This window comes from Pongo abelii, chromosome 2 (assembly GCF_028885655.2).
Source record: "Pongo abelii isolate AG06213 chromosome 2, NHGRI_mPonAbe1-v2.0_pri, whole genome shotgun sequence".
In the NCBI taxonomy this organism is placed as follows: domain Eukaryota; kingdom Metazoa; phylum Chordata; class Mammalia; order Primates; family Hominidae; genus Pongo; species Pongo abelii.
Genome location: NC_085928.1, coordinates 11290347 through 11315023, shown reverse-complemented (window position 1 = coordinate 11315023; position 24677 = coordinate 11290347). Strand labels below are relative to the sequence as shown.

Sequence of the window (24677 nt, the reverse complement as noted above, 5' to 3'; positions counted from 1 at the left end):
GAGCCTAGGGGCGAGGGGCTTCCCCAATCAGTATCCGCCCTAGCGCCCTGGACTTCGGCCCCATTCGGTCGGGTGAGGGTTGGGGCACAAAAAAAAAAGAGGACCGGGCTTGAGGCCCCACCGTGTCCCGCCTCCTCAGTCCCCAGCGACTCGCAGGGGCTGGTGGGGCTGGGGTCCAGCTGCCGTGCTCCCCTGCCCTGCGCCGCGCCGCGCGTCTTGGTAGGCGCTGGCCCCTACCAGCTTGGTAGGCTGCCCGGGCCGGGTCCTGGGCCAGCGCACCTCCGCCCCCAGCCGGATCCAGCGGACTGTCCTCCGCCGCGCGCCCGGCACAGCATGGGGAGGCGCTGCTGGCGGCGGCGCGTGCTGGCGGCCGCCTGTCTGGGCGCCGCGCTCCTGCTCCTATGCGCCGCGCCCCGCTGCCTGCGCCCGGGTAAGTGCCCGCCGGCCCAGCCGCGCACCTGCAACCAAACCTGGCTCCTCGCGCTTCCCACCGCGGCCTGACCCCTCGACAGCGGCGGGGACACCTGCCATCTCCTTCCTGGCTGGGGCTAGGGGCGGCGGGCAAGGGCGCTGGTGGGGCACAGAAAGGCTCTAGACGCCCCCGCGTGCAAAGGCTCTTGCTCCTCCTCCGGAGTTATCTCCCCACTCCCAGAGCGGTGACTATTTGAGTCCCACAGCCGGTGCCTGGAGACCGGGGTCAGTTGTGGGGGGTAGAGGACATTTGGCCAATCCGGGAAGGCCATCTCCCTTACCTTCGCCCCCTTCCCCTGCGCACTCCACAGCCCCCGGACGTGAGCGCTGCTGGGCCCATGCGCATAGGAGGGGAAGCTTGGGCCACTCGGTCCGGTCCCTTGGTTGTCCTACTGTGCAGTGGGTGCCACTCCCTGCTCCACCCTGAAATCCACACCGGGTAGGGCTTGGGACTCCTGTGCACCCACCTCGTGGTCTGGCTGGCTGGGGAAACTGAGGCAGTTAGTCATGACTCTACAGAGCTGAATGCCCTGGGCCCTACCGGTGCTGAGTCTTTGCTCTGAGTCTCTCCTCAACTCATGTGAAGCCTCCCATCAACCCATTTCACACAGACTGAAGCAAGCCAGAGAGTGGGGAGACAGGTGTGGTGGCAATGTGCTGGCTACACAACCTACTTGGGGCTGGAGGGGCCCAGCCAGCACCCCGGTCTCCTGACCTCAGGGCTGTTTGCCTTTCCTTGTATGTGGTATGTGTGCTGGGTGGGATGACTCAGTCCGCCTCCCCACCCCCAGTGTGGGCTCTGAGAATCCTGGGCCCCACCCTTGGAACCTGGCAGACACAGTCCCAGGGAGTCAGTAACTAGGTCCAGGGTGGGCAGGGATGTTGGGCAGTGGGGGTGGGAGTGGCCCAAGACTTGAGGATATCAGGGCCTGGGGAGGCCTCTGCCCACTCCCCCGACCCTCACACTGCCCCTTGCCCCTTGTGTGTCCAGACACAGCAGGTCAGACCTGGATACCTCCCCAAGCCCATGGGATAGGGCTGGGGTCTCTCTTTCCAGCACCCCCACAACCCCTTCTGTGAGCTGGCTGGTGGTGTTGAGCAGACAGTCTCCTGGCAGTCTAGGGTGCGGACTCAGTGTCTGTGGCTGCCACAGCCTCTGTCCACCCAGTCATTCAGTAGACAGATGTTTACCCAGTACTAAGACAGGGCAGGGCTTGGTGGCTACTGGCCCCTCAGGGCTCAGCGTGGGATGTTAGAGGACACCTGAGTGCCTGGGTCCTGGGGAGTGTCTGCAAAGGAGCATACATCTTTGAGTGACTGCATGGAGTGTCTGCGTCCCCATGTCTCTGTGGGACACTTCTCTCCTGTCACCTACTCTACCCAGGTTTGAGGGATGAGAAACAAACCAAGGTACTAGTCACCTTCTGGGCTTAGTTCCTTCTGACCTCCCTCCCTCTCCTGCAGGCAGAGCCTGGGAAGAGACAGCAGGTGTTAGGAGGACGGCTCCGAACCTCCCTTCCCAGCCTCTGTGCAGGCTGGGCTCCCCACCTGGCCTGTCCTGCTCTTGGCCATGACCTTCTCACCCAGCATCTCAGCATCTCTCTCTGTTTCTGTCAGGCTCTCCTGTACCTCTCCCATGGCCTGTTTCCAGCCATCACAGCTTTGTGAGTGACCTTGGGCGAGCAAGAGTTAATCAGACCAACCTATCCAGCCTCTCGCACTGGCTTTTCTCTCTCCCAAGCCCTGAGCTGAAGCTTTGGCTGAGACTATGCTTGTGGGCCTGCAGGTGGCACACAGGGAGGGCACTCAGCTGGGAAAGGCCTTTTCCTGCCAGGCTAGTCCTGCTGGAGGGGCATCCCCTGCCCTTGGCCTCTGGAAATGGCCTCACGAGGGCCTGCAGTGTCTCTGCAGCCATGCCTGAGTTGGAAGGGATGTGGTCTGTGCCCTGTGAGGGCTTCTGGCCTGGGGATGAGGGCTCCAGAACTCAGGAGGAATTTCAGCTCCTTCTCCCAGGAGGGCAGGCCCAGCACTGTCCCCTCCTTCTCCAGAGCAAGAGGTGCTGCCGTTAAGTTGGGCAAGGGGCCACTGAAGGGCTACTGGCTCAGGCCTGGGGCTCTTGCTATCCCAGGGAGCTCAGAGATATTCTAGTAGGGGGAGGTCTGCGGCAGCCCCTCCACAGCCACAGCCTCAGCCCCAGGGCTCCACCACCAGCACTGGCCTACTGCCTAGGGTCCCAGGGAGGAGTAGATTCCAGGAAGGTGGGGCAGCTGCCCGGAGCACTGCTGCCCTCATAACCCCACCCTCACTCCCAGTGCCCAGCGGCAGCTCCCAGTGGCAGACCCCTGGGTCTCCTACGGCCCCCTTGGCTCCCTCTGTGTTCTTGCCTGGGCATGGTGGCCATGCTTCCCATGGCTGGCACACCACGGACCACGGACCTGTTGGTTGCCTGCTCGTGCAGGTGCTAGGAGACAGTGGGGAACAAAACTTAGAAATACCCCTGCCTTGAGGAACTTACATTTTTAATATGAAAACCCAAGATCTCAGCTCTATGTCTTCTGCCTCTGAGACACCGGCGAGAGCAGTGTTGGCGCCAGCCCCCTTCCCCTATTCCACTCCCGCGGCCACAGGGCTGAGCATCTGTCCCAGTGTTTGGAGTCACAGGTGTTCCTCTTGGAGCGAGGTGGGCCTCTGCATCCCAACCCAGCCCCTGCTCACCCCCAGGCAGGCAAGGAAGCTAAGACTGTGGGCCACCCGATGGCACACAATGGTAGCCTCAGCGAGGACAAACCCAATCCAATTCAGACTCCCTTCAGCTGGGAGGGAGTGGGTCTGTGCCTGTGACTGAAAAGGTCAGGTGCCTCTGCCTCGGACAGGCATAGATCTTGGGGTTCAGATCACACCTCCAGCTGTGGTTTAGCTTTTCTCTGCCATAGCCTCACTCTCAGCTGCACCAGTTCAGCAACTCCAACCCAAAGCTAGAGAGGGCTCCTTTGCCACTGATTCCACCCAAAGTCCCAGGGAGGTATCCATTGGCCCGGTCTGGGTCTCAAGTGCCCGTCTCTGAGCCAGTCAGGTGGCAGGAAGGGCTGGGCGGCTGTGATTGGACAGGCCTAGGCCACATGCCTATCCCAGCAGGTGGTGGAGGCGTAGGGGAGCTTATCAGAATCACATGGGCTGAAGGCCTGGCAGCCGTCCTCCTCTGTGGGTGGGCAAAGGGAGGGGGAGTGGCTGCTGGAGCTGAATTGGTAGATGCTCCCTGTGCTGCTGTCCATCTTCAGGTACTGCTGGAGTATCCCGAGTTCAGAGGACCCCCAGGGAGTACCATGAGAAGAGGCAAGCTGGCAGGTGGGCAGCTCTGCAGAACAGGAATTGGCAATCCTATTTTGCAGAAAAGAAAAGATCAAGAGAAAGGAAGTTACTTGCTCAAGTCAGGAAGTATGGGGCCAGGATTTAAATCCCAGTTGAAACCCCAAATCCTTTTTCTTTCCATTCTACAGAGCAGGGGCATTTGTGTTGGGCTTTGAAAGCTGCATAGGAGTTTAACAGGTAGGAAAATGAGGAGAGGAAACTGCAAGCAGAAGGAATGGCACAGAGAAAAGCATGGAGGAGTGAAATGGCCTGGGGTGTGAAGGGATGTGCTGTGGGTGGGGCTCTGGGTCCTTGAGAGAGAATGGTGGATGGGAGGCAGGAAGATACTCTAAGTTGAGGCTCAGTCATAAATAGTCTTGAATGGGATGCTAGGGGCTGGGGTGTTCTTCCTATGGCTGTCAGAGGGCATCAGTCTTTAAATAAATAGTCACTGGCACTGGGCAAGGTTGCAGGGGTTATAGAAAAGCAAAAAGTCCCCTTCCTTGTAGAACTGACCTTCCAGAGTGATCAACTTACACAGAACTCAAAAGATTTCAGCAATAAAGAGTGCCGTGGCTGGAGCTGAGCAGTGAACCAGGAAGGGTGGTGGTGCACTGGTGGGCCTGGGGGGGAACCAGGGATTGCTGTAAGGAGTGATAAGCCCTGTGGGTTTAGAGAACACCAAGGTGGGGCAAGGAGAAATAGGAGACAGGTGAGGTGTCTCCCTCCAGTCTTGGTAATTGTCCCAGGGAGAGCCCTGGGGCCTACCCGGGGCTGGCCATGGGAAGGGAAGGTGGAAGTAGGGATCCGGAGGGTTCTGGAGGCACAGCCGACGGGACTGTGCCCACGGAGGATCTGGGCAGACTGGGGTTCCATACTAGACGGCCTGTGGAGTTCAGCAAATGGAGTTTGAACTAAATACACGTGGAGAGATCTCTAGTTCTCTCCCCTAAACAGAATTGCTTATAATAATACGTGAAGGGCTTGTCCAATGTGTCCCTCCTTTGGGCCTGATCCCCAGAAGGAATGTCCCTGACTCTGAGACATGCGGGTCGCCCCAGAAAGTCCCTGGGGGAAGGAATGGGGCAGGGCAGAGGCCCTCGGAGGCCAGGTGGGCACCCATGCCTGCTGGCAGGAGCTTGCTGGGGCCTGGCTGCCCTGCTTGTCTCCTCTTGCAACACTGTAACCTGCTGGAACTTATTAACCAGAAGCCGAGTGTCATCATCTCTGCTTGCTGGACTAGGGAGTCTCCAAATAGCATCCCCCTACATGATGGCTGTGCCCTCCCCCTGCACAGGGCGCGAGCCCTGCTTTGGCTGAGGTGGGCATGCAGAGGAGGATGGTCGTGCTTCTGCTGTAGGTTTCTAGTGTGGTGTTTCACCCGGTATCTTGATTGGCAGAGGAGGCCTTGCAACATGACGTGTGCGGGTGTCCTGTGTGCGGCAATCGCGTGGCCTTGAGCAGCTCTCTCTGCTCTCCCTCCCTGGGCTGGCATTTCCTCATGGGTCAGTGAAATGGGGCCCACTTGCCTACAGGTGCCGCAAGGGGGGACAGGTGTCAGGACAAGGGGGCACTCAGAGGCAGGGCAGCATGGGTGTTAAGGGTGCAGATGCTGGCACTGGTGGCCTGGGGTCAAATTCTGTTTCTGGCACAGCAAGGAAGCTGTGAGGCCTCGGGCAAGTTTCTTTGCCTCAGTTTCCCCCTCTGTCAAGTGGGATAATGATGGTTTCTACATGAGAGGGGTAAGCATGTCAGTGTGCACTAAGCACCTGGCACTGTGCTGGGGCCTGCACCCCCCACCATGCTTTGTCTCCCTCTGTCCCTTTCTCCTCTTTCTCCCAGCCTCGGGCTCTGTCGTCTATCACTGTCTCCCTGTCTCTGTCATTGTTTTTGGCACTCCTCCCATCCCTCCTCCCCTCCCATCATCCTGTCCCCCTTCTCTCCCCTGTCTCCCTAACCTCCTGCTGGTTTTGTTTCCTTTTTCTAAGCAGTCACCGCGTGGCTTTCCCTGTGCTGCTCTGGGATGGGCGCTCCTGGGCTACACTGCCTGGCTCTCCCTGTTCTGCCTGCTCCTCTGTCCCCTTGGCAGGAGGTGGCAGAGAGCCTGGGACCTAGGGCCCAGTGGAGGGGCTGGGGTACAGAGGACACAGACAAGGGAGCTTGGGATGATGGGGGTAGAGGGGGTGGATGCCCCAGTGTGGCCCTGTTTGGGGCCAGCCCCCAGCTGGGCAAGTCAGGATTGGACCCAGGGATCCTCAAGATACCCCCCTTCTGACCTCCTGTGCCCATCTGTCCCTCCATGGCAGCCTGCCCGTCTGCAGGGCCCAGGCTCCTCGGGGCAGGGTGGCAGGCAGGGTGGGGCTGGATGGAGGCGGCCCAGCCCTGTAATCACTGGCCACAGCTATTCTGGGCCTCTCTCTGGTACCTGCTCCCTTTTGCCTTCTACCCACTGGCCCCTGGGGGCTGTTATGGTACCCACTTTCCAGCAGGCTGTGGTCTGGCCAGGAAATGAGAGGCCTTATGCAAGGGCTGGCGTTTCCGGAAGGCTGGGAGCCTCCGAGTAGCAGGGCCCTGGGGCGGAGACAGGCCTGGGTAGGCTTGTCAGTCACTGCAACTGCCCCTCCACCCCCTGCCCACAGAACACAGGCTGCTGAGCACCATTTCTTCCTCAGTCCCCAGCCACAGTCCCCAGGAAAGGGACACGTCTCATCTGCAACACGGCAAGAAGGCCCGGCCTCCTCTCATGGGGTGCCTGGCCCTGCCCTGCCTGGTGTGGCACCAGCGGAGCTCCCCATGGCTGCTGCTAGACTCAGGCCAAACCCAGCCTGGGTCTCCCTGCACCTGCATGACCAGCCAACATTGCTGCCCTCTCTTGTCAGCTCCTTTTCTGATGACGGTGTTGTTCCTGGGACATGTCTGGTAGTTCAGATCTCTGACTCTGTCTAGAGACGCAAGGTCAAATGCTGGGCTGGTCAGTGGCCTGGAGACACAGGTGGCCCTGAACCTCCTCAGCCTCCTCTGCATGCCCTGGTCACTGGAGTCTGGCCCTCATCCCTGGGCCTTACAGGATGTGGCCTGGGGCACAGAGGGGGCCTGAGGAAGGCAGGGGGTGGCTGGACCCTGGACAGTGGGCTTCAGGTACACGCAGCAGGGTTCTGGACAATGGGCTTTAGGGTTCTGGAGGCCAGCGCAAGGCCTGTCCAGCTGCCATCTATTCCTTCCACAAACCTCTGTTTATTCAGCACAGACCATGTTCTGCCTGCCAGGCACTGCGCTGGCGCAGCTGGTGTCAAAGCGCGCTCCCAGACCAGCAGCCGCAGCCTCACCTGGAGCTGCTGGAAATGCAGATTCTTGGGCCCCACCCCCCAACCTACTGGACCAGAAACTCCAGAGGTGGGGCCAGGGATTCTTGAGTTTAATGGGCCTCACACAAGGTGAAGTTTGGGAACGGCTGCTCTAGGTCAGTTTGCCAACAGACCTGTTCCTCAGATTTCCCAAGTTTACTGGCGTGCCAGAAGTTTGTCTCAAGTGAATAGATTCTTCTTAGCGACATTTATAGACTCTTCATTTGGTTGAAGGCCAAGGATCACAGAAGCATTTATCCTTCTTTTCTCACATGTTCCTGAATTCTTGAACATATTCTTCTTATGAATATTCAATGTTCTTATGAACTCTTACGGACACATTAAGACAGCCATTTCACATAAATGGAATCATGTCTTAGCTGGCCTTTTATGTCTGGCTTCTTTCACTTAACGTAACGTTTACAAGGTTCAGCCACACGGAAGCATGAGTCAATTCTTCATTCCTTTTATGGCCAATTAATAGCCCATGTTATGGATATACCACATTTTTATTATCCATTCATCAGCTGATGGATTTGGGTTGTTTCCATTTTGGGGCTATCATGAATAACGCCGATGGGAACATTTGTGAACAAGTTTTTGTGTGAACAAGTTTTCAGTTCTAGGAACATACTTAGGAGAGGAATTTCTGGGTTGCATGGTAATTCTAAGCTTAGCTTTTTAAGAAACTGCCAAACTGTTTTCCCTCATGGATGAACTACTTTACATCCCCACCAGCAATATACGAGGGCTCCAATTTCTCCACATCCTTGTTACTTACTGTCTTTTTAAATAGCCATCCTCATGGTGTTGATTTCTGTTTCACTAATGGCTAGTGATGTTGTGCACCTTTTCATGTGCTTATTGCCATATGTATATCTTTGGAGAAATGTCTATTCAGATTCTTTGCCCATTCAAAAAATTGGGTTGTCTTTTGTTGTTCCATTGTAAGAGTTTTCCATACGTTATGGGTACTAGTTCCTTACCAGAGAGATAATTTGCAAATATTTTCTCCCAACTATGGATTGTCATTTCACCTTCTTGATAGTGTGCTTTGAAGCACAAATATTTTTAATATTGATGTAGTTCAATTTATCTATTTTTTAAAATTTTGTTGTTTTGTGCTTTTGGTGTCATATCTAATACATCATCACCTAATCCAAGGTCATGGAGATTTATGTCGGTGTTTTCACTTAAGAGTTTCATAGTTTTAACTTCAATGTTTAGGGCTATGATCCACTTCGAGTTAGTTTTTGTACGTGGTATGAAGACGGGGTACAACTTCATTCTTTTGCATGTGAATATCCAGCTGTCTCAGCACCACTTATTGTAGACTGTCCTTTCCCCCATTGAATTGTCTTGGCTCCCTCATCAATAATCAACTGACCACAAATGTAAGGGTTTGTTTCTGAACTTTCAATGCTATTTCATTCATCTATATGTCTCTCCTAGCCAGCACCACACAGTCTTGATTATTGTGGCTGTATAATAAAGTTGTGGTATCAGGAAATGCGAATCCTCTAACTTTGTTCTTTTTCGAGATTGTTTTGGATATTCTGAATCCCTTCAATTTCCGCAAGAATTTAAAGATCAGCTGTCAATTTTGGCAGAAAAAGGCAGCTGGGATTTTGACAGGAATTGCAAAGAATCTGTAGATGACTTTGGGGACTATTGCCATCTTCACAACATTAAGTATTCCAATCCACGAACCTGAAATGTCTTTCCATTCATTTGGGTCTTTAATTTCTTTCAACGATGTCTCATAGTTTTCAGTGTACAGGTCTTATACTTCCTTTGTTACCAACTTCTTCTTTATTACTTTATTATTTTTGATGTTGTTTGATTATTCATTGCTAGTATATAGAAATATAATTGACTTTTGTATATTAATCTTGTATCCTGCAACCTTGCTGAACCCATTTATTAGCTCTTATGGTTTGTGAATTCTTTAGGGTTTTCTATATATATATATGGTTATGTCATCTATGAATAGACATAGTTTTACTTCTTACTTTCCAACCTGGATGCCTTTTATTTATTTTCCCTGGCCAATTACCCTGGATAAAACCTCCAGTACAATTAATAGAACTGGCAAAAGTAGGCACTCTTGCCTTGCTCCTGATCTCAGGGAGAAAGCTTCCAGTCTTTCACTATTAAGTTATCTGAGGGTTTTTCGTTGATGCCCTTTATCAGTTTGGCAAAGTTGCCTTCTGTTCTTAAGCTGTTTAGTGTGTTTTGTCATGAAGAAGGGTATTGGATTTTGTCCAATGCCTTTTCTGCATTTATTGATGAGCGTGTGGGCTTTTTTCTTGATTCTATTAATATAGTGTACTACATTGATTGATTTGTGTATATTTAGCCAATCTTGCATTCCTGGGATCCATCCTACTTGGTCATGGTGTATAAACTTTTTCATAGGATGTTATTTTTGGTTTGCCCATATTTTTTGAGAACTTTGCACTTATATTCATAAGGGGCATGGCTCTGTAGTTCCCTTTTCTTGTGATGTCTTTGTCTGGTTTGGGCATCTAGATAATACTGGCCTCATGTAATGAGTTGGGAAGTGTTCTCTCCTCTTCTGTTTTTTGGAAGAGTTTATGAAAGACTGGTGTTAATTCTTTAAACATTTAGTAAAATTTACCAGTGAAGCCACCTGATCCTGGGCTTTTGTTTGTGGGAATTTTTTTTATTACTAATTCAACATCTTGACTTGTTATGGGTCTGCTGAGATTTTATATTTCTTCTTGAGTCAATTTCAGGAATTTCTGTCTTTCTAGGAATTTGTCTATTTCTTGTATGTGTTCTCATTTCTTGGGCTACAATTGTTCAGAGTTCTCCTGTAATCCTTTCTTGTTTCTTTAAGGTCAGTAGTAATATCCCCTCTTTCTTTCCTGTTTTTAGTAATTTGAGTCTTTTCTATTTTCTCTTTGGTCAGTCTAGCAAAAGGCTTGCCAGTGTTTGAGATCTTTTCAAAGATCGCCTGACACCTTATTAGTTTATTAATATGCATAATCATGTTCATGAAAATGGGATTCATTTAGCGAGGTGGCACTGAGAGGCTGCAGCCCACTGTGCCATCTCCACTGTTGCCCAAACCTTTCTGGCTGCCCATTCATGAAAATGGGATCCATTATATTACTGAGAACATATTAATATTAATTGACTATGCTTAAAAAGATATTCCTTAAAACAGATTTTGAGTAAAGGAATACACTTATAGGTAAACGGATTTTCACTTATAATAGTTCTAGGAAAACTGAGGAGTGCAAGGAGACAGACAGACAGACAGCATCCCTGTCCTCAGCCAGAAGACAAACAGACAGCATCCCTGTCCTCAGCTGGGAGACAGACAGACAGCATCACTGTCCTCAGCCAGGAGACAGACAGACAGCATCCCTGTCCCCAGCCAGGAGACAGACAGACAGCATCCCTGTCCCCAGCCAGGAGACAGACAGACAGCATCCCTGTCCTCAGCCAGGAGACAGACAGACAGCATCCCTGTCCTCAGCCAGGAGAAAAAAAGACAGCATCCCTGTCCTCAGCCGGGACACAGACACACACAGACAGCATCCCTGTCCTCAGCTGGGAGACAGACACACAGACAGCATCCCTGTCCTCAGCCAGGAGACAGATAGACAGCATCGCTGTCCTCAACCGGGAGACAGACAGACAGACAGTATCCCTGTCCCCAGCCGGGAGGCAGACAGACAGCATCCCTGTCCCCAGCTGGGAGACAGACAGATAGCATCCCTGTCCCCAGCCGGGAGATAGACAGACAGCATCGCTTTCCTCGGCCAGGAGACAGACAGACAGACAGAATCACTTTCCACAGTAGGGAGCATCGCTTTCCTCAGCCGGCAGACAGACAGACAGCATCACTGTCCTCAGCTGGAGACAGACAGACAGCATCCCTCTTCTCATCTGGAGATAGCTAAACCTGCTTCCATGTGAAGCAGCATATTCCCTGATGGGGAAGCACTGCTGCCACAGGCATCCACAGTGGGTCACCCAGCCTAGCGAGGTGGCACTGAGAGGCTGCAGGCCACTGTGCCATCTCCACTGTTGCCCAAACCTTTCTGGCTGCCCATACACAGGATCTGAGGGTGCTGGGCAGCCAGCCAGCCTGGTGAGCCCCACAGGGGTGGGGTATGAGGCCAGGGCAGATGGCAGTGGGTGAGGTTGGGTGATCTGGCCTTTCCTAGAGGGTTGGTGGGCTGGGTATCACCTTCCCACTTGTCCCCTCTTGCCTGGTACCCTCCAACTTTGGAGGGTAGGACATGGGAGCAGGAATGACACAAGATACTACCCTGATGTAATTCTGTCCCATCAGTATCCCCTGCTGTCCCCCACTCCACCAAGCCCCTAGGAGGTAGGCAAGATCCAGAAAGGAAATTGAGTGCCAGAGGTGGGTCAAATGTGCCTAGATGGGTTGGCCAACCCCCCAGGTCCAGGCAAGTCCCTCTGATATGGTGGCGACACCTCTCTCCTTATGCCCACAGCATTTGGAAACAGAGCCCTGGGCTCCAGCTGGCTTGGTGGGGAGAGGAGAAGCCCCCTGCAGAAGCTCTATGACCTGGATCAGGTAGGTGGACAGACCCTCGACCCAGGCATGCCCACCTCCATCCCAGCCAGGAGCCTGAGAGCAAGAGTGCAGACCTGCTGGCATGAGACTGGACCCCACACTGGGGCATGGAAGGGCGTCCTCCCCAAACCCAGGCTTTGTCAGACAGCAGTGACAAGGGCAAATCTTGGGGGTAAGATGAGAGACCTGGGGTCTCTACCCACCTATCCTCCCATCCATCAACAATCTGAGGCCAGGCACAGTTCTTTGTGTTGCAGATAAGAAAGAGTCAAAACAGACCCTGTACCTGCCCTCAGGAAGTTTACAGTCTAGTGGGAGACCAAATCTCAGTGCGTGCGGCAGTGGGGAGGTGTGCAGGGACCCCCAGCCCTGGCGTGATTCTCAAACAGATGGACCAGGCAGCTGGCTGGCCCACACACCTAACTTCAGTTGGGGGCCTGCAGGGACCACACACAACCCCAAACACACACATACAACTGTACCCCACCACCAAGAACCCCACACTCTGGCTCTCTCTCTCTCTCACACACACACACACACACACAGAAGTACTTATTTGGACAGCACGTATTGAGCACCTACTGCATGCAGGCTGTGGTCAGGATGCTGAGATCCAGCAGCAAGCAGGTCGGCCAGGTGCCTCCCCTAGTGGAGCCACCAGTCCAGCAGGGGAAGATGTCATCTGATCACCACCCACACTAATACTTAACTAATTCTGCTCTAAAGGGGAGTATGAGGTGCAACAAGAGCTCTCCTGAGAGGATCCTAGTTTAGATGGGGGAGAGCAACTCCTCTCCAAGGTAGGGACATTGAAGCTGAGGCTGAAGAGCAAGAGTCAACAGGCAGACAGGAAGGGCCAAGCGCCACAGGCAGAGGAAACAGCTGTGCCAAAGGCCTGGCAGGGAGTGGAGGACAGGAACGGGAGCATGAGGGGAGCCTGGAGAAGTGGGCAGCACGCAGGCCCTGCAGGTGTGCAAGGGTAGCGGGGAGCCATGCAAGGTTTTAAGCGAGGAAGGACAGCATCAGATTTTTACCCTTGGGGTATCCCTACCGCTGTGTAGAGAAGGATCAGGGTGGTGTTGGATAGGTGGCTGCTCCCCAAATCCTGAGGGCTGAGCTGAAGGGGCCTGTGGAGCTCATCTGGCCCAAGCCTACAAGCAGGTAGGGAGGCCTTCCTTCACAGAGAGTGACTGACTGACCCTGGGCCACACAGCAGGCTGACGGTAGGACAGGCACTCAGTAGGGCCCTGGGTTCCACTAGCGCTGGCAGCTTCTGAGGGGCAGATGGCCCCTCACAGCCTGAGGACCCTGTGACCTTTGATACCCTCCTGGGTATCAAGTCCCTGGAGGCTTAGCACCTTGCGGCTGGAGAAATAAAGTAATAAAAACCATCTGGCCAACAAGTGCTGACCACGTGCCAGGCCCTTCAGTTCTGTGGACTCATTATGGCAACCCATAAGGTGGGGCCGTTATTGTCCCCACCTTATTGTCCCCACGTTATTGTTTACAGACAAGGAAACAGGCATGGGGAGGCAAGTGCCCTGCAAAGGTCACAGAGCTTCTATGGACTACAGCCAGTGAGGAATCCAGGCAGCCACACTGTGGGGGTGAGGACAGGAGCTGTAGGTGCAGCCCCAGACAGTGGACATAGGTCCAGCTTTAGAGTCCCAAGGGGCCTGAGTTGGAGCCCCGGCTTCCCCAAAGAGAGCTGTGTGACCTCAGGCAACTCGTTTCCCCTGAGCCTCAGTTTTCTCTTCTGTAAAATGGGTATTCATGGGCCTATGAGCAACAGCAGTGGCAGCCCAAGCTGCTTCCAGCCATGAGGACAGTTAGTGCCCACTCCTGAGCTGCTCGGAGACTGGCAGCCCACGGTTCAGCAGCAGCCAGCTGCCCACCATTGTCCTCTGGATGTTGACTTCTGTCATAGATTTGGCCTCCTGGCTATAAGAGGACTGCCAGGGCTGCAGACACCTCACAGGAGGGCATCCCAGGCAGAAAGTGAGTGGTGGGGTAAGGGTTTCCCCTGACTTTTCACCCTAAGGGAGTCTTTCCTGGGAGTCATCTGGTTAACCTCCCCTGATATCACCTCATGCAGAGCCAGGCCACATCCCCCCCGAATCACTGGACCCAGTGCTTCAGCAACGACACACGAAGCTGAAGATCCGGCTCCCCGAAGCTGGGCTCATGCCCTGACACAGCCGGGGTCTGCCGGCAAGCAAGGAGGAAGACTGACAGGTGGCCGGATGGCCAACATTCCCTGCCACAAGAAATGTGTTGGGTCATCTAAAAGCTGAAAGCAGACCTTGGCTGTGGGCCCCGGGAGGACAGCCTCTCCTGGCACCATGTAGAGCTAGGCTTCTGAGGTCAGTCCTGACGGTGGAAACAGGGTCTCCCAGGTGTCCCCATACCCCCACGGCATAGCTGAACTTGGCAGCCCTCCCATGGTGAGGGTGGCTAAGTGACTGTCTTATTTCACTTAGCATGATGTCCTCAGGGTTCACTATTTCTCAAAATGGTGAGATTGAAAAAATGTAAGCACATCACATGGCATTTAACACTACAGAAGGGTAGGTACAGTGAAGAGTAGGTCTCCTTGTCCAGCACCTGTCCTCTTGGAGGCCACCAGGTCCCTGGGTGTCCTTCCAGACATGCTCTAGGCATGTAAGTAGTGTCCACTGCTTTGCCGTGTGCTTACAGTAACTTCTTCAGAATCTCACCTACAGGCATGTGTGTCCTATGTCTGTCTGCCTCTGTCTTTTCATTCTGAAAAATTCAAACATATGCAAGAAAAAGGGAGAATAGTTCAAGGAACCCCCACCTTCCCACCACCTACTCCCACCTGGGATGACGGTGAAGCCAGTCCCAGCCTTGTGGATTCTGTGACTATGTCTGAACGTATCTCTAAAATAATAAGTCTCCCTCCACCCACCCTTTGTGAAACGTTTTTTATTTCTTTCCCTTTTTCAACATCAATGTTAAGCCCTGTTCTGCACTTTGGTTTTCTCACTTAGTGTATCTTAGACATCTGTGGGATAGTTTTAAAGGCATCGGAGCACAGCGTGCACATGTGTGCAGGAGCGTACATGGACACACACACACACCACAAACACACCACACACACTGCACACACACCACACACATACGCACCCCACACCACACACCCCCCACACACCCCACACCATACACACACCACACTGCACACACACCATACACACCCCACACCATACACACACCACACACACCGCACACACACCACAGAGACCACACACACCACACACATACCACACACACACCCCACACCACACACACCCAACCACACACACCACACACACACACACACTCCACACCACACACACAGCACACACATCCCCCACACACCACACACAGCACACACACCCCACACCATACACATGGCACATACACCACAGACACCACACACACACCACACACATACCACACACACACACCCCACACCACACACACACACACCCACACCACAGACACACCACACACACCCAACCACACACACACTCCACACCACACACACACCCCCACACCACAGACACACCACACACACACACCCACACCACAGACACACCACACACACCCAACCACACACACACTCCACACCACACACACACCCCCACACCACAGACACACCACACACACCCAACCACACACACACTCCACACCACACACACACCATACACCACAGACATCACACACACCACACACCACAAAAACACATACCCCACACATACCACACACATCACACACACACATCCCACACCACAGACACACCACACACACACACCTCACACCACACACACACACCCCCAAACCACACATGCACCCCCCACACACCACACATACCACACAAGCACACCACACGCATATCACACAAAAATACCACACAAGCACACCACACGCATATCACACAAAAATGCCACACATTCTCACACACAACAAACACACCACCCACATGACACACACTACACACACACCACACACACACACCATATACGCCACATACAACACACACTACACACACACCCCATACACACACACCACACACACCATACACACACACAAACACCACACACACCAGACACAACACACACCACACACACACCACACACAAGTGTGCACCACACACACACATACACACACACCACCTACCAAAAGTGTGCACCATGCGCATACCAACACACACCACACACACCATACAGACACACACCACACACACAACACACAAACACAAACACACCACACAAACACAACACACACTCCATACACATACAACACACACACCACACACACTCCACACACATACAACACACAACACACACACAACACACACAACACACACACCACACACATACACCATACATGCACCACACACACCACACACCACACACCCGCCACACATGCCACACCCGCCACACATGCCACACACACACAAATGCCACACACGCATGCCACACACACGCACACCACACACCACACAGAGACATCATGCACCACACACCACACATACCCCACACACCCCACACCATACACACACCACACACACTGCACACACACCATACACACCCCACACCATACACACACCACACACACACCACACACACTGCACACACACCATACACACCCCACACCATACACACACCACACACACACCACACACACTGCACACACACCATACACATCCCACACCATACATACACCACACACACCACACACACACCACAGAGACCACATACACCACACACATACCACACACACCCCACACCACACACACCCAACCACACACACCACACACACACACACTCCACACCACACACACAGCACACACACACCCCACACACCACACACAGCACACACACCCAACACCATACACATGGCACATACACCACAGACACCACACACACACCACACACATATGCCACACACACCACACGTGTGCACCACAGACACGCATTCCCACCCCACTGGCGTCAGACCCTCCCAAGCAGGCCCTGGCTCTGGTGTTCCTCCAAAGGCCGCTTTGGCCTCTTCTGAAATGGAAACACCGGAAGGCTTTTTTCTTAACTGAGAACTCACATACCATACAACTCACTCCTTCAAACCCTACAACTGGTTTTCAGCATTTTTACAAGGTTTTGTAACTATCACCACTATCTAATTTCCAAACATTGTGATCACCCTCAAAGGCAGCCCAGTGTCTATCAGCAGCCCAGTGTCCATCAGCAGCCCAGTGTCTATCAGCAGTCCTCCACAGTTCACTCAGGTTCTAGTTTCAGTCTCTCTGGATGTGACTGCTCTAGGGACCTCAATAAGTGGAACTGTTCAGCACTCGTCCTTTTGTGACTGTAGTATTCGCTTGGCATAACGTCCTCCAGGTCAGCCCATGTGGCAGCATGTGGCAGCACCGCATTCCTTTTCATGGCTGAGTCATATTCCATTGCATGGATGGCCGCATACATTTGCCCACTCAGCAGTGCACACTTGGATTTTCTGGCTAATGTGAATACTGCTATGAACTTCACGGACGAGTTTTTGCATGATGCATGTTTTTAGTTCTCTTGAGAATATGCCTAGGACCGGAATTGCTGAGTCACATGTTTACTGGTTTTGAGGAACTGCCAAACTGCTTTCCACAGCAACGGCACCCCTTTACACTCCCACCAGCAACTGGTGAAAGCTCCACTTTCTCCACATCCTCACCAATTCGTTATTGTCTTTTTAATTATATCCTGAAGGCTCTTAATGTAATTTTAAGAAGTTAAAACACTTTCTTTTATGAACTCTTACACAAAAAATCATAGGCAGGGGTGTTAACCTTGGAGATAAGAACCCCGGGTGGGGCAGGAGGGATCTGAAGAAAGGGGAGCTGAAGCATAGAAGCGCTGGCCTGGGTCTCTGCATGGCTGAGGCTGCGAGGGGCTCCGGACCTAATTCGGAGAGCGGTGAGGCTGCTGGCCTGCAGCAGGTGCTAGGTTAAAGCCAGTCGGTGTTCCTTCTCATAGGAGGGACAGGCTCAAAAGGGGCAGGCTTCCTGCCCCAGCGCTGAGATAAGAATTTGCTGGGGGAATAAAAGGAGTGAAGGTGCAAAGGAGAGTGCTGATTGATAAGTACAGAATCAGCCCATTTATTATTGAGCCAAAGCAGCCCGACAGCCCACAAGCGGCTGCAGTTTTCAATTGGGTGTGGAATTAAACAGCGCTGCTTCTTATGCAGCCTCCTGCTTTTAGACAATGAAGAGTCCACGTGTGCCCATACTCACACGGAGCGCACTCTGATGCCACAATTCCTTATCACTTCTCCTCTGAGTGCCCCACAGCATACATACCCAGCGCGTCCTTCTCCCAGCCTCAGCAAAGTCAGAATCCGTTTCTCCCAAATCCAGGCCCAGGACAGATGCCCGGGCCCTAAACCACACAGTGATCAATGACAGCTCTGGGGTTCGAATTTGGGTGCCCGGCCCAGCTCCTGCTCCCAATTCCCGGGCGCATCCCGCCGGGGCAGCGCCAGAGTCAGGGAGCCCGCGCTGCCCTGATGCGTCCTCCTGTCACGTCCCCTGTCGCCCACAGGACCCGCGCTCGACCCTGGCGAAGGTGCACCGGCAGCGGCGCGACCTGCTGAGCAGCGCCTGTAGCCGCCACACACGCCGGCAGCGCCTGCTACAGCCGGAGGATCTGCGGCACGTGCTGGTGGACGACGCGCATGGCCTGCTCTACTGCTACGTGCCCAAGGTGGCCTGCACCAACTGGAAGCGCGTGCTGCTGGCGCTGAGCGGCCAAGCCCGCGGCGACCCGCGCGCCATCCCCGCGCAAGAGGCGCACGCGCCCGGCCGCCTGCCCTCGCTGGCCGACTTCAGCCCCGCCGAGATCAACCGGCGCCTGCGTGCCTACTTGGCCTTCCTGTTCGTGCGGGAGCCCTTCGAGCGCCTGGCATCGGCCTACCGCAACAAGCTCGCGCGCCCCTACAGCGCCGCCTTCCAGAGGCGCTTCGGTGCACGCATCGTTCAGCGCCTGAGGCCGCGCGCGCTCCCCGACGCCCGGGCCCGCGGCCACGACGTGCGCTTCGCCGAGTTCCTGGCCTACCTGCTGGACCCGCGCACGCGGCGTGAGGAGCCCTTCAACGAGCACTGGGAGCGCGCGCACGCGCTCTGCCACCCGTGTCGCCTCCGCTACGACGTCGTGGGCAAGTTCGAGACGCTGGCGGAGGACGCGGCCTTCGTGCTGGAACTGGCGGGTGCACCCGGCCTGAGCTTCCCTGGGCCGCCGCGGCCCCGGGGAGCCGCCGCCTCCCGCGACCTGGCAGCGCGCCTCTTCCAGGACATCAGCCCCTTCTACCAGCGGCGCCTCTTCGACCTCTACAAGATGGACTTCCTGCTTTTCAACTACTCAGCCCCCTCCTACCTGCGGCTGCACTAGCGGTCCTGGAGGGCCTGTGGCCACGCGGGGCAAGTGCCTTTCCGACAAGACCCCCGGGGAATGCAGGTGCTGCCGGCCCCAGGACCCCTCTTCAAGAGCCACTGCGTGCACTCACCTGGCCGCCGGCCCAGCGGGCGCAGGGTACACCTGGCCAGGCTTGGGGGCAGCCCATCTCAGGTGGCCCTGCACGCGTGTGCCTGCCTCGGCCTGTCGCCTGAGGCCTGCTTCCTCCACTTGCTCCAGCTGACAGGCACCTCTCCAGGCCCCGTAGATGGGCAAGGACTTGATAACCAGGGTTTTAGGCTTTTAAAGGCCATTTTGGGGGTCAGCCCTGCCCCTGAACCTATTCATGGTGCATCAGAACAGAATGCTGACACCTGTGTCGGTGTGGCCCAAGCCTGTGCCCACCCCACCTCACCCACCCTGGCAAGGACAGCTGTGGCCAAGGACGAAAGCCCTCCCTTGGCTGGCCTCACGATGGGGCCGTCCCGGGAGCCAGCTGTGAGCTGCCTTCCACTGCCATCGGGCCTCCTCTCCTCTCCCACGCGGCTGGCCCTGCCCAGGTGCCACCTTCGGTCTCAGTCTGGCAAGACGCTGGGTCTTCAGGCTCCATGCCAACAGAGCCCCTGGTGCAATGCGGTCACAGGTTTTATTGGACTTTGGTGAGCTGGGCGGTCATGGTTTTGAAATAAATGTATTTTGTTACTTTCTGATTTTTTGGAATTTATCTGCTTCATTGGGCCGTTTTCTCTGGGAGCCTGCAGCTGTCTGATCTCGAACCACTCCGTCTCCAAGCCTTTATTTGCCTGTTGCCAAGTGGCATAAGAAGATCAGATGAGAGTGCCCACAGAGCCTGGGTACCTCCCAGTGGTGCATACAGGAGTGAGGGGCTACATGTGGCATAAGGTGAAGAGAGTGCACTGTGTAGGAGGTGCTAAATTCTGGCACTGACAACTTGGGGAAAATCTACTCTTTCCCCCTGACCTGGGCCAAGGACTGAAGCCCACAGCAGCTCAGCCAAGCCCTGGGGCCTTGTGCTGCCTCCCACCCTGGTGCGTGTGTGACTGTGAGAGTGTGCATGAGTGTGTAAGTATATGAGTATGAGAGTGTGCATGAGTATATGAGTGTAAGAGTGTGCATGTGTGCATGAGTGTGTAAGTATATGAGTATGAGAGTGTGCATGAGTGAGTATACGAGTGTGAGTGTGCATGTGTGCATGAGTGTGTGAGTATATGAGAGTGTGCATGAGTATGAGTGTAAGAGTGTGCATGTGTACATAAGTGTGTGAGTATATGAGTATGAGAGTGTGCATGAGTATATGAGTGTAAGAGTGTGCATGTGTGCATGAGTGTGTGAGTATATGAGTATGAGAGTGTGCATGAGTGAGTATGAGTGTAAGAGTGTGCATGTGTGCATGAGTGTGTGAGAGGTATTTGTGTGTGTGTGAATGTGTGAGTGTGGGTGTGTCTTGGGCCACTTGTCTCTGAGCTCCCCTAGGGCTGTGTCCAGAGGCCCTGCCAGCAGGAATGGGGTGGCCAACTCCAGTGGACCTGGGAAGGGGCTGCAGCTGCCACTGGTTTCCCCATGAGGCCTCCCCCAGCCTGGGCCCTTCCCCCACTGGAGGCACATACAAAGCCCAGGGCCTTGCACCATTTCCAGCGCTCCCTGGGTGCTATGGTTTGAATGTTTGTCCCCTCCAAAACTCATGTTAAATTTAATCCACAATGTGGCAGTCTTGAGAGATGACCCAACCATTAAGACGTGATTGGGTCATGAGAGCTCTGCCCTCATGGATCAATTAATCCATTGGTAGTTTAATGGATTGATGGTTTAATGGATTGATGGGTTGATGGATTAATGAGTCACCATGGGAGTGGGACCGGTGGCTTTATAAGAAGAGTAAATGAGACCTGAGGTAGTGTACTCAGCCCCCTCACCAGGTGATGCTCTGTACCACCTCCGGACTCTCCAGAGCCCCTGTCAGCAAGAAGGCCCTCACCTAATGCTGGGACTTTTCAGCCTCCATAACTGTAAGAAGTAAATTTCTTTTCTTTATAAATTACCCAGTTTCAGGAGCTCTGTTACAAGTAACAGAAAAGGGACTAAGGTACTGGGCCAGAGCCCCACTGTTTAGAGACAGGCTGAGGAGGGAAGGGTGGGGCCTTGGCCACACTGGGGCCACTGTCTTTGTGAGGGGCTCCCTGGCCCTCACATGTTCCCTTAGAGGCCACACATGCTGTGTTCTAGGCCACTGTGTGTGCAATTGTGGCACACCCATTTCGATGACACATGCCTTTGTTCCCAGCTCACTCAGCTCCCACACAGCCCCCGATGGGACCTGTTTGCTGAAACTGACACCCATCTGGATGTCTCACTCCCAGGTGTCTCACAATTAGATGTGCCCTGCCTCCTGCTGTCATGCCCTCAGCACCTCAACCCTCCCACAGGCTCCCTCTGACCACCAGGCCTCTTGGCCTGAGCACAAGAAGGCTGGGTGTGCAGGAGTTAGTGCCCCCTGGGAGCAGTCCTCACCTACATCTGATGGAAGCTGGGGGATAAATGCTCCAGCTTTTATCCCTGCATGAAGGACATTGAGACACAATCTGCATGGTACCCCAGATTTCCCCACAGGGACTGGGCACCAAATGCCCTCAGTGGCTGCTGTGGACTGAATTATGTTCTCCCCAGTCTTATGTGGAAGCCCTCACCCACAATGTGATGCTATTTGGCGATGGGGCCTTTGGGAGGTGATCAGGTTGAGATGAGGTCATGAGGGTGCGGTCTCCATGGTGGAATTAGTGTCCTCATAAGCAGAGCCACTGGAGAGTTCTCTCTCTCTCCCTCCCCGCCTCTCCCTCTCACACAGGGAGAAGGCAGCCATCTACAAGCCCGAAGAGAGCCCCCATCAGGGAACCAAGGCAGCTAGCACTTTCACCTTGGACATCCAGCCTTCCTTGGAACTGGGAGAAAATGAACATTGTTTAACTCCCCCCAGCCTGTGGTGTTTGCTACGGTGGTCCCAGCAGACTAAGCCGTGGTTGCCAGCTCAAGGGTACACTGAGCTACGGAACCAGTAGTCTGGTTCCGTCCCTTCCCTGTCTCCTCCCTACTTCTCTATGGGCTAACTGGGATTGCCTCTCACATAAACTACTCACACTCCATCCTTGCCTCCAGAGCTGGTTCTGCGGGACTCAGGCAAAAGGGAATCAACCATAAATCCACGACGATGTGCTGCTTTTGTTCCACTGGTCTTAAATGCTAGATTAGTTTGGATCCTTTTCTGTGGCAGTGCCGACATGAATGTTGTTGCATACCCTCCTCCTGCACGGGTGTGAGTGACTGCAGGATAAACTCCTAGGAGAGGGTCCACACCTCCCAATGCACCTCCACCGTGCCTCATCCTTTCCACCTGTGGATCTGTGTTTGACTGTAACTGCTGACAGCCTAAGGGCACATGGGGACCCAGATGGCCTCACTGAGATGCAGGGCACAGGGCCCGTATTGCTATCTGGGCCACTGCATGAGCATTTCTAAAGTTTATGGAGTAGCTATGCTTAGAGAGTATTGCTGCACCATCCCTCTCCTGTCAAACATTTCAGCTGTCGCACGCTCCTCTGCAAGGGCTTCCATTCGGTTCAGCTTCCTGGGGGCTCATTTTCTTCTTTGTAGGAATAACATGCGCATAAACCTAAACTTGGTGCACAAGGCAGGGGCTGCAAACACATCCCAGCTGCCCTCAGATTCTTCCTTTAAACTCCCAGGAGAGGAGGCACGAATTAAAGACCATGTATATTTTTATAATTGACTCTGGATTCAGGTAATGAGTTACCAACTTTTTCTACAAACCACCACCAGCTTTGCTATCATGAGTGGAAGAGCAGGCAGCCAGCCCCCTCCTGCTCCAGCCCCGAAAGCTCTGGGCCCTGCCTGTAGTGCAGGTGTGGACCAGAGGGAACCTGAAGAGGCTGGGAACTCTCTGGAAGTTGGTCTGGCATGAGCTGATAAAGGAGGTGCTCAGGAGCCCTCCAACCAACCAACCAGCAAATCCTATCCTGGGTGGGGGAGGGGAGAGAGTACACCCCAGGGGACAGGGACAGGAATGCCTAGAGCAGCAGCACCCACAGTAGCACAAAGTGGAAACAACCCAGACATCTACCCAAAAGAGAATGGGCACATCATGGAATGAGAAACAGTGGAAAATGAAGGAACTACAGCGGTAGCATCATCATCACATGACTCTTAGCAACTTGCTGTGGAGGGGAAAAAGTTGCACAGAGTTTAATACAGTCTTATATAATTGAAAAAAGCAAATGTGTTATTTCAAGGAGTGCAGTGGTGTGATCTCGGCTCACTGCAACCTCCACCTCTTGGGTTCAAGCCATTCTCCTGCCTCAGCCTCCTGAGTAACTGGCATCACAGGCATGTGCCACCATGCCCAGCTAATTTTTGTATTTTTAGTAGAGACGGGGTTTCACCATGTTGCCCAGGCTGGTCTCGAACTCCTGGGCTCAAGTGATCCACCTGCCCTCAGCCTCCCAAAGTGTTGGGATTACAGGCGTAAGCCACCACATCTGGCCAAGATATAACGTTTTTCAAGTAGGCAGAAGGATGTGGTAACCTGATGGGCAGAGGACGAGGGACTCAGGGTGTGGTGAAGTGGGGGAAGGAGCACCCAGCAGGGATAAGAGTGGGTCTCGTGTCCCTGGTTATGCTGTATGGTAAACATGCATTGCTGTATTTTGCTTATATCAAACAATGCATAGCTTAAACCTCAGAGCCAACCTCCTCGAAGCTTATACAGTCCAAATGAAGATCAGCCTGGCTCCCATCCTCACAGGAGGGGACCCCAGGGGTCTTTGCTTCCTGCAGGTCTGTGGGTGCTGCTGGAAGCTGTACTCCATCCCCAGGCAAACGCTGCGAGTCCCCTGCATGGACCTAGGGCCCCAACTGGGGAGGGAGCCTGGAGTCTTGGCTGAGGCGGCACAGTGCAGCCCGGTTACCCTTCCCCAAACACCACAGATGTGACTCCAGGGTCTGCTTCTTGCAGGTTGGGAACCCATCCGTGTCCTGCCCCCAGGGCCTGGGAAGCCAACCCCCTTCAATCTTTTCTTCACAAGGGTCCTCACTTCACCTCCTTTCTGAGACAATAAAGCCACCTGCCCACCCCACTTAGTAGGGTCCCCCTGCCCCCACTCCAGGGAGAAGGCTGCAAAGTGTCCTGATTTTATTTACCCTCCCAAGGACTCCAAGGTGACTTTCTAGCCCCTGTCTTTGTAGAACACAGTGGGGGGACCCTTAAATCTTCAGCAGGCACCCTGCTGCCCAGTGCTGCTGTCTTGCTTTCCAAAGGCATCACCAGCCTCCAGCAGCCACACCACGCTCCTTACATTACTGATGTTGTAATACAGGAATACGGCATTAGGCTCATGTATGACAACCCACAAAATGGTGTGCCTCACTCTTGGTCCTGTCCCCAGGTTCCCCGTTCTCCTC

At 53.9% G+C, this 24677-nt stretch overlaps 1 protein-coding gene across 1 annotated transcript; it reads left to right on the top strand.

Moving 5' to 3' along the window:
- Positions 1-2: 2 nt before the first annotated feature.
- On the top strand, positions 3-19897 carry CHST13 (carbohydrate sulfotransferase 13). The gene is made up of 3 exons (XM_009238429.4): positions 3-430; positions 11663-11745; positions 18339-19897. Exons 1-3 carry the CDS (start codon positions 334-336, stop codon positions 19182-19184), a joined length of 1026 nt encoding a protein of 341 aa, XP_009236704.3. The 5' UTR covers positions 3-333; the 3' UTR covers positions 19185-19897.
- The last annotated feature ends 4780 nt before the right edge of the window (positions 19898-24677 follow it).

What these genes read in the sequence shown, in the direction of transcription:
- CHST13 (XM_009238429.4), top strand. Translation starts at nt 334, where the DNA reads ATGGGGAGGCGCTGCTGGCGGCGGCGCGTGCTGGCGGCCGCCTGTCTG. An exon ending in GCCCCGCTGCCTGCGCCCGG is followed by an intron (nt 431 to 11,662) that starts GTAAGTGCCCGC and finishes TTATGCCCACAG; the next exon opens with CATTTGGAAACAGAGCCCTG. An exon ending in AGCTCTATGACCTGGATCAG is followed by an intron (nt 11,746 to 18,338) that starts GTAGGTGGACAG and finishes TGTCGCCCACAG; the next exon opens with GACCCGCGCTCGACCCTGGC.